Consider the following 10867-nt stretch of genomic DNA (forward strand, 5'->3'; position numbering starts at 1 on the left):
CAACCTCTCATTTAATTATTATTTTGTAGTTGTATTTCTTCCCTTATTATTCAAATAAAAACGCCATTTTTATTTTAAATTTGTCAATATATTTCGAGGTTCATAGCACTCCGCGATTTTATCTTCTCTTATAACCCATTGAACGCTTCCTGCAATAAAAACCCGTGAACGTCTTAATTTCTTATAACCATGTATTTTTTCGACCTATTCAATAGCTTATTATTTGTAGTTGTCATACCTTGAAAAGACTGACAGACGGAATTCCAAAACCTTTATTTTTCCATTCTCAATCATTTAAAAAAAATGTTGTAAGTCATAAAAATTTAAACTTAGTCTAATGAAAAAAAAACTATTTTGAAAATTTTAGTAAATTGAAACAATTTGACATGAACTTTTGATTAATAACGCAACTTTTTACAATATATGCTCTGTTAATCCAAGTGCAAAGGTCATTTGGCAGGAGAAAACTTTTATAAATAAATATTTAAAGTTCCGTATTTTTTTTCGAAAACTTGAAATTTTCGAATTATCGATCCCATTAAAAGGTATGAGATATTTTAGCGTTCAAAAACCCGCGTTTAACATGTTTTCAATTTCAAATATTTACTGGACTCTTTAATTCCTCAAAATTGTTCTTTCAATATTTTTCTAAAATTAGAACTTAGCCTTTGTAACCTTCAGACGACTGTTTAGTACCTCACTGAAGTCTGACATTAATAACATTCAAATTTATTAGAATATCGTCGATGATAATATTTCTTCACCGATTTCATTTAGGAAAAAGATACTAGCTATCATTTTGTACTATACTGTTTCGCTTTCAAGTAAAATATATTTTATTATTAAAGTGCCTATTTACTCTTTATTGCTAAATAAAAATAAAACGAAAGTATTTTGTTTGACTGTTTTAGAAGTCCATGTTGCATTTATTTAACTAAAGACACTACATTACGAGCACTAAAGAACTATTAACAAAGCAAAATACAAAAAAAAAAAAATACTACAATACCTCGGAAATTTTTTTTTTTAACTAGAGAAAAAGGCAGTACAAAAGCATACAGGGGGCACCATTTAAACATTAATAACTGAGATAGTTTCAAGCTTCATCAAGATCGAATCCGAAGTTCCATTTTCGTATAATCATATTGTTTTGTTTACAAAGTTCCTGGAGCTGGTTGAAGATTGACTGATGCGGCAGATTGAAGGTGTCCTGGGAGAGGAGCAACGTGAACGGCACCACGGGTCTTGGCAACATAAGTTCCCTCAGCTCCAACAACAACTGGAGCTGCTGCAACTGCGACTGGAGCTGGAAGGGCAACTGGAATTTGAACTGGGGATTGAGCAACAGTTACGGCAGCTGGAAGACCTTGAATGGGGAGGGCATTTGGGACTTGAACAGCAACTGATCCACCGGGGACAACAACAGGTCCAAGAGGTCCTGCGACTGAAAGAACTGGGCCAATACCACCCAATCCAAGAGGGATGACAGAAGATTGGGCACGGAAGACCAAAGCAAGCACGACTACGGTGAATACGGCGAACTAAAAGTAAAAAGTCAACCAAAGTCTTAGAATTCTAATAAATTTTCTTAGAATCTTGTTAGAATTTTTTACCTTCATGTTGCTAGTTGGTTTCTTTGGAGTTAATTGACTATAATTCAGTTGTTAACTGGACTACGATTGAATCGTTACTGGTTACTGCTTGACAATAAAATACACATTTTTATAGTCAGTCCAGGCTCAAAGATTCTTGGTACATTGAACTAGAGAGAGTATGCAAATGAAATCAGCACAAATCTACTCGTATAATGCATATACAAGTTGTATTATAGTTCTATTATTGTTGTACAACTCATTTTTATGATACATAAATAGAAAAAAAAATTATAAAATCAGTTAACAGAAGCTAAGGAAAAAGTAATTCAAGATAACATAAGTAAGTGCACTTAATATGGTCAGACTGACCATATTTTCAATGCCAAATAGCTTTAAACCACGGAACTTTAATGCACAAGTTGAATAATTGTAATCTGGAATTGAGACCAGCTTCTGTTTACAATCCATCAACAAAGCTTTGTGGGGGAATGCAAAACAAAAATGTGTGGGCATTAATCTGACGCAAGAATTTGATATTTTTAACTCTGATGTAGGAATATGCGTTGTTAAACATAGTATTGCGTCATATTTCTAGTACGTCACAAAATAAATAGATACAATAGGGTTAAGGATGATGAATCTGCTAAAATAGTTGTAGTTCAAGAAAATAGTCAAAGTATGGGGTATTCAACATGGTTATGGAATAAATTTTGCCGATGAAAAGTAACGTTATTGAATATAAACGAATATTATGTTGCACAGCAAACTTCCTCCAAGAAATGAACAAGTAGATTCGAAAAGATGGCTGACAAATTCTAAGTATTTTGAACTCAACGTTGTTGTTAAAATCTTTATTTTATGTTTAATCCTCTGTAGGCACATCTCTTTTTTGTGACGTGATATGGACACGGGTGCGAATTTGGTTTTTACTTCTTCAAGTCGCTATAACTTCTTTCGGTCTCAATGTTTTATGGTGTATATGCATATGAAATCGATGTAGAATTTTCCGAAGAATTCAAATATTGTATTCACATTTCCAAAAAATATATATAGTCACCATTATAAAGAGACTTTTGTGTGAACACTTTTTTGAAAAATCATTTTTTTTTAATTTTTGTCCTACCAAATTCGCAAACGTGTGCCGACAGTGGGTTAAAAGATAAGACATTTCAGAACAAGACTGAATTTTTTTTTTTGAAATTTCAGCAATAGACAAAAAAATGTTTTGGAATTTTACACAAATGTTGGCATGATAATATGACACATTGATTAGTAAATAATTTAAATTATACTGTTAAACATGATATCAATAAGTTTTTATATTTTTTAAGAATCTTTTATAATCCAAAATTATGAATTTAACATTTTTAGTAGATACCTAACAAATATTTTTTTTGTTTCTTATATGTACTTTTTGGGTATTGTATCAATCATATTATGATTTTTCTGGAATTCTTTAAAACTCCTTTTTTAATACCTTGCCGTTGTATACATATATTTATGTACAAATTTTAAGAAAATCCATCCACCATTTTAAGCTGTAGAGTAGATTCTATTGTCGAGTTTATTTATGATTTATAAATTATTTATATCTACTCTTACAAATAATATGAATACAGGAATAGTTGAGAGTTCTAAGTAACTATATTATTATAGTCCTTGGCTCTTCCACTAACGAGTACTACATTATTCTCTAGTAGGTATAAAAAAAACCGTCAAAATGTTTTTCGACGCATATTGCAATGTTTTGTTATACTTCTCTTTCATGGCACCATACAATTGCTAAGGCAGAACGAAATTTAAAAAAAAGGAAACCGACGAAGTTACGAATACCAGAGTTACGGGCGACAGAGTTACGAGCGTCAAAGTTACGCAAAACCGAAGTTACGAAAAACTAGAGTTACGAATTCTAAAGTTATGTTAAGCTATGACATGTAATTTTTGGGTTGGTAACAATTGCTAGGAACGATATGGAATTATGGAAATACAAACAAGAGATTAACATTTTTCTCATTGGTCAGAACTAAATGAGTAAAGCGAAAATGGGTGTTACTTAATCTTGTAAAATTTTGATTGGATAGGTATAGATATACATACATGTATGGTTTTGTTTTTGTGAGAAGATCGCAAAAACGTTGAAATAGAAAAAAAAAAAACATAAGTATACTTATGTAAGACATAATTTAGTTTAACTTCTTATTTGTCCAACTAATATTGCAAATACGTATTTTTTTTTCTATTAATTAATATAATTATTCATAGCGTATTTTGTAATACCCACTTTGTTATTATTTATATTAAAATAATAACCAAACCACCCCTTTTTTTACAGACGTTATTTTGGTGTAGTGAACTATTGTTGCAGTTGTTGCCAACCCAAAAATCACATGTCATAGCTTAACATAACTTTAGAATTTGTAACTCTAGTTTTTCGTAACTTCGGTTTCGCGTAACTTTGACGGCCGTAACTCTGTCGCGCGTAACTCTGTTATTCGTAACTCCGTTACCATTTCGTTACGAACATAAGAAAAATTCGTATAATTCTTTTTTTTAAACTAAAAAACATCTCAATAAAAGCATTTGAGGTGAAAAAAGTATTACTTTAACTTTATTCTTCAAAAAAGTATGCAGACACCAAGCCAATTTTTTAGCTAGTATACTATTTTGAAAAAGGAAATTCTATTTAAACGCTTATTATTGCTGACATTTTTAGAGCTGCCGTTTTGAATAAAAAAAAAAGTTGGCAGCTTTTTCGTATTGTATATACTAATATCCTCAAGTGTACAAAATTTCAAGACATTTCGTCAAGAAATGGTCGTGCAAATGAATTTTGACCGCAAAAAAACACCAAACTTACCACTGTGCGGCAGAGGAAAACAAATGGAAAGGAAGTTGCAATTAATTGCACTTGATTTTTTCGTAGAAAGTTTTACTTATCAAACTACAGCGTATTTCAATTTCACTAACTTTTTAATGAAATGTTAAGACTTTTACAATTATTATTACCTAAATAAAATTATCAAGCCATTCCTGATGGTGTAAACTATGGTTTTTTTTTTCTGTGAATAAAAATTTTGAAAAAAAAAAATGAATTTTGAAATATAAACTCATAATTTATTTTAGAAAAAATTATTAAGAAATAAAAAGGAATTGACACCATTAGGAAGAAACAAATATGGAAATCCAGGAATACTTAAATTAGAGTTGCATACATACTTTGTGATTTATGACACAATTTTTATAAAGCTTCAATTTTTTTTGATACACCGAAAAAAAAAATTGATAATAACAGCTATTGTCCAACAATTAAAATATCAATTTTGACATTTTATCATATCATTTTGACATTTTTTAATTTTAGGTGGATAGTGAAAATTTCACTTTGACAATTAAAATATCAATGTTGACTAGATTTTACGTTTTAATTTATTATAATGAAACCTATTTCTTTCTTTTTCTTTTTATTATTTTAAGTATTTTTTTTTTCTTTTTTCAAAACATTACTGAAAGTGAATATTCTTTACAAAATAGTGGTGATATAATTTTTTTATTATATATGATATAATTGTTGTTTTTTTTTTTGCCAAGCTATGTGAAATAAAATCTTAGTGCCGATCAAATTTTCTCAGTAAATCATACATTTTACTTCGAAAAAACAGAAAGCGCCTTTAAATTAGTACACATTAACAATTTTTTATTTAATATTTTTCAATAATTTGGAATGAGAAATTGATATTAAAAAATGATAATAAAATATCAAAAAAAATTTCCAAAATGTGACATTTAAATATCATCCTGATAATTAAAATATAGTTTTAACATTTTAAATACATATCATAAAACACATTTTATAGAGCATTTTTGACTGATATTTAAAAAAATGTTAAATTGATATTGGTTTTTTTTTCGGTGTACCTTTATACTTTTTTTTAATTTAAATTTAAACAGATTCCATTAATTTTAATCACAACAAAAACATTACTGTTAAAAAAAGAGCCAAGTTCTCCTATGTTGAAATTATGCTGGCACAAAAAGTACTGAGATGTAAAAGTGTACCAAGTTCTAAAGTTTGGGTTCAAATTCGTATCAATAAAATTTTGATTGTTCTCTTGACAATTTTTCTTAATTATCGATTTTTAAAGTTATTTCAAAAATTGCCAAGTAAACAATCAAAATTTTATTGATACGAATTTGAACCCAAACTTTAGAACTTGGTACACTTTTACATCTCAGTACTTTTTGTGCCAGCATAATTTCAACATAGGAGAACTTGGCTCTTTTTTTAACAGTAATGTTTTTGTTGTGATTTCACTACTTTTTGCAAGGTATGGCTGTAGAATATAAAATCTCTATATTTGATGAAAATTCAGTGAAAATGGGTGGTTGCCACGCCCCCTGGCTGAAATTCTCAAACTTTAAATTTTTTCCTTTGTGTAAACTACCAGCTCCACCATTCTACCAAATTTCAAGATTCTACGACAATCAGAAGTGCTCTATAATAATTTATGAAAATTCAGCGGAAATGGGCGGTTGCCAGGCCCCCTGGCTGAAATTCTCAAATTTTAAATTTTTTCCTTTGTAAAAACTACCAGCTCTACCATTCTACCAAATTTCAAGATTGTACGACAATCAGAAGTGCTCTATAATAATTTATGAAAATTCAGCGCAAATGGGCGGTTGCCACGCCCCCTGGCTGAAATTCTCAAGTTTTAAATTTTTTCCTTTGTATTAACTACCAGCTCTACTATTCTACCAAATTTCAAGATTCTACGATAATCAGAAGTGCTCTATAATATATGATGAAAATTCAGCGGAAATGGGCGGATGCCACGCCCCCTGAATTGAAAATCTCAAATTTTCGATTTTTTCCTTTGTATACACCACAAGTCCTATCACCGTGTAAAATTTCAAGTTTCTACGATATCGGGAAGTTCTCCATAATTTTGATGATCTGTCAGTGAGTCAGTGAGTCAGTGAGTCAGTTACGGTTTTTGCGATTTTTGAAGCCCTATATCTCAGAAACTACTCATCGTAGGAGGCTGAAATTTTGTGAGGAGTTTGGTTTTTACGAGCTCAACAAATGTAGTGAAATTTCTAGCATCTAGCATCTTTGGTGTGGAAGTTAGAGGGGGGTCGAAAATGGCCTGAGTTGTTTCCTGTAAATAAGGGTGTAGTGCCAAAGTTGCTAGAGAACTTGGCTGGGCACTACCGTGCCCCTTGATACGATATCTTATTGTTTTAAGCTGACGGTATTTAAAGTAAGCATCATCTTTTTTAATGTGCCTTATTTTTCTTTATAGAAGCATGTAAAAATATAAGTTTTGAATCCATGCAATAAACTCAGTAGCTTATATCCAAGTCAGTTACAGTATACACATTAATTAAATACTTCCGCATCTTGCGTGCAATCAAGATCAAGAAAAAAAAAACACACAAAATTACACATAAACAACCTTAAACGTCTAGGAAAAATAAAATCCTTACAAAATCACCATAACCAAAACTCACTCATTCAAAATATTAAGTGAAAACAATGCTTCACTGCAAAAGTGTACATGCACAACACATGCTTAAATCGTTCCAATAAACAAAAAAAAAAGGAAGAAAAAAAAAAAAAACACGGAACTTCCGTTTTACTTATTCTTGGAAAGAAAACCACACACACAATCCTTATATCCTTCTCTGGTTGCACATTTCCCTATTTCAAACTACAACCGTGCCAAAGCAACCCGTTCCCATCAGATCCTAGTTCCCAACCACCACCCGTTATAACAGAATATAGAAAAGGATGTTTTAAATTATTAACTTTAATCGCTGTTGCAGAATTCAAGCAAGCAAGCACCATGATGGTGTTGTGGTGGTATTAAGGATGAGGGTGGGTGGCTGCTTCTCACTATAAATGCAAATGGATGATTGTGTTGCATTATGCTATAATATAATGCATCATCACTAAGAATAACAATGTATAAGGATCTCTGGGTAAATTATTTAACAGTGCACACGCCGAGAGTACGAGTATATCTACGAGTAGAGTACATATGCTCTCGCTTGTACTTTTAGATTACAAGTTAAAGTGCTTCAAACATGGGTTAGTTTTTTTTTTTCCTATTTTTTTTTTTTATTTCTGGGAAAACCTATGTATTTTTACAGAAAAGTGTTTTAATTTTAAACTCATGTGTTTACACTATGTTAACATGATGATGACGGGTAAAATGAAGTCCTTAAATGAAAAAAAAAGGATAATTTGTTACAACACACGCTTAACGCTTATAAAATTAATTGATGCGATTAACAACAACTTTTAATGGGATTTCTATTTTTTATTATTGACGCGTAGGTTTCAAATCACTGTCACGAAATGTTGTAGGCGTTTGGTTGATATCTCTCGTTTACCAATAAATACCACAAAATAAAAACCAATAACATGACAGTGGCACCATCACCATCATCAACTTTATCAAACTTCCCAAACCAAAACCATTCCTCCCACACATTGGTTTCATCCAGAAGAAAGAAAAATAAGAAAATTGTGTCTTCAATTTTATAGCTTCGAAGCAATAAATAAGGCTCAGTGGAGAATTTAAGGACTTTGTCTTCTTTATTACCCCTCCGGGGGGTGCCTATCTTATGAAAAAGACTTTCTTCCTTCTTTCTTTCTTTTTTTTTTGGTGATGGTTTGTGTATATTTCCCAATCCCAATCAGTGAATTGGTTTCTTGTTCGTTTGGCAAACACAATAAACATCACCATGCGCCTAACGCCTTCAATTCTTGTTTGTAAAATTGCAAGTTGAGTCTTCAAGGACCCTTCTTAAATCTCCCCCTAATCGCCAGTGTGCCATAGTCAGTGTAGAATTCACTTTAAAAGGGGTTGCTGGTAGAGCTTAAAGTTTATTAAAAAAAAAAAAATGAATTTCGCCTACTTCCTTTGATAGGGCGTGACAAGGACACCATTTGGCGGATAATATCCCGAATATGTATACAATAAATGCCGCTAGCTTATTCCTTATATAGTCATTGTCGTTCATGTTCGTGTCGTCCCCAAAAATGAAAATTGATTAAGGATCGAAGAATGTAATTATTATGCGCTCGCTTGGTTTAGCTATTCCTATGATGGCTATCTGTCCCGAACGGTTGGGGGTTATCCTCTAAAACCTTCTTATTCACTGATATATTATTATAGCTGAGGGGTGAATTGATTTTAGAGAATTAAAAATTTAAATGGGACAAGGAATTCAATTGGGGTCGTCGTTGTTGTCAGATTAAGTTGACTGAAATGTCCTGAACAAATCAACATTGGCACATCCTTTTTTTTTTGGGGAATATAAATTTTAAATCGTTTTTAAAAGAGACTAAACGATTTTGAAGAGAGAGAGAGGGAAATGAAGGAGGAATGATTGATAGACAAATATGAATTTATGGTTGAAATATTTCATCTAACTTTTTTTTTGTTTTTTGGTTCAAGGACAATGAATGAGATTGGTATTATTCTCGAAATTCTCAAAAATCTATTTGAAATGGCCTTGAATCATGTTCTGTGTGTGCGATGAGTGAATTCAGAAATTGAGGTTAGAAAATATTTAGAGGAACATTTTTGTTTGTTTATTTTGATTTCTAAGAAGTTTTATGGCATAAGAAAAATGTGCGGTTCACTTTGAGTATCTGTGCTATCTAATAGTCGAAGAGGCGACCGTCGAGTTACTTAGCTCATAAGGTTAGATTTTAAAATTAGTGTCAAATGAAAGATAAGTTGAAAAAAAAAGGGTTACCACTTCTAAAATGGAAACTTCCATGTGGCAACCCTATTTTAAAGAAAAAACTGTCACATAACTAAAACATTCATATCTTTGTTGTTTGGCCAGATAAAATAATGTTTGAAATGCCAAACGAAATTCAAAATAGTAAAAAAAATAATATATAATAATAAAATAATATAAAAAACGTAATCCTAACAATTTGGCAACCCCATTCAAATTAAAACAACACTGACAAAAATCTTCTTTGAACAAAACAGTATAACTTTTTATGCACTTGAAATCCAAACTATTCACCATATTTTAGATAATACTCTCTTCTATATAAAATAAATGTCGGGTGCCACCTTGCAAATGCAGACAAGTACTCGCGGCAACCCTACTCAAATGCTAAAAAACACTAAAATCACTAGTTGTAACGCAATAAAAGTGTAAGTGTTCCAATTAGATCGAACATGGCTAAGTTTTCCTCTAACATGGGCTTCTCTTAATTATTCAAACGGTGCTAATTCGTGTTTGACGCCTTAGAACTTAAGTATATAAAAGTTCAATTCGTCATCGAAACAAGAAACAAAATAAATCATTAGCTTTTTGGGACCAATTCACACAAACCTTTTCATCCTAAATCATTTTATGAAAATATTTTGTCCCAAATTGAACTTATTCACCAAATTTCACAAGGAAAGCCCATAAATTTTTTTTTTTTTTTTTTTTCAATTGAAAATATACCCTTTCAACCATGATATTTTTATAGACACTTTAGATTCTTGCTTACAATCTCAAAAGTAATATAATATTGCTGAATTTCAATAGTATAAAACTATTATTTCATAGTTTTCCCAATTTACAAATTTTTTCTCTACACCTAAAAAAGAACATTTTTAATAAATTTCGATTTTGATTTTATCGGACTTATCGCGGATTTTCCTTATTTCCTTATTTCTTATTTATTTTAAAAGACTGCTAAGATTACTGGTTTAAATCAAACATTTGTACCAATTTTCATTAGGGTAACATTTCTGTTATTCTGAATTTCATTATTTCTTTAAAAAAAAATTCTCGTGACAAACAAAACTTTTTCACTAGTTTAAAAAATTAACAAAATTTATGTCAGTCTAATTTTTTGAAAACAGTTTTTTACCTATTCTGAAACACCCTAAATGTTCTTACGATATGTGATGTCACAAAAAAAAAACTCATGTGTGCAATTCACACGTGGTAAAACCTTTAAAAATCAATTTTCTTCAAAAAAAAAAAAAAATCTACCTTTTTTTATTCCATCACCTTTAAATCAATTTTTTTATACAACAACATATAAAAAATTTTATATCATCTGAAAGTTTATTGTTTTAGATCAGAATAAAACACTCACACACACAATAAATATCGACCTTCTATAGGTATACAACATCTACAAAAAGAGCTAGAATTTATTGAACCCAATCAGTTTCGTTCCAAAAAGCAAAAAAAATACATGTTTTTTCTCTTCTTTCACATCCATTTACATCCATTTTTTTTAT

At 30.6% G+C, this 10867-nt stretch overlaps 1 protein-coding gene across 1 annotated transcript; it reads right to left on the reverse strand.

The window, feature by feature from the left end:
• Positions 1–892: 892 nt before the first annotated feature.
• On the reverse strand, positions 893–1746 carry LOC129906707 (adult cuticle protein 1-like). Its single transcript, XM_055982593.1, has 2 exons — positions 1614–1746; positions 893–1541 (listed from the first exon to the last, which is right to left on the reverse strand). Exons 1-2 carry the CDS (start codon positions 1617–1619, stop codon positions 1155–1157), a joined length of 393 nt encoding a protein of 130 aa, XP_055838568.1. The 5' UTR covers positions 1620–1746; the 3' UTR covers positions 893–1154.
• Between the last annotated feature and the right edge of the window lie 9121 nt (positions 1747–10867).

Source organism: Episyrphus balteatus, chromosome 1 (assembly GCF_945859705.1).
Source record: "Episyrphus balteatus chromosome 1, idEpiBalt1.1, whole genome shotgun sequence".
NCBI lineage: Eukaryota > Metazoa > Arthropoda > Insecta > Diptera > Syrphidae > Episyrphus > Episyrphus balteatus.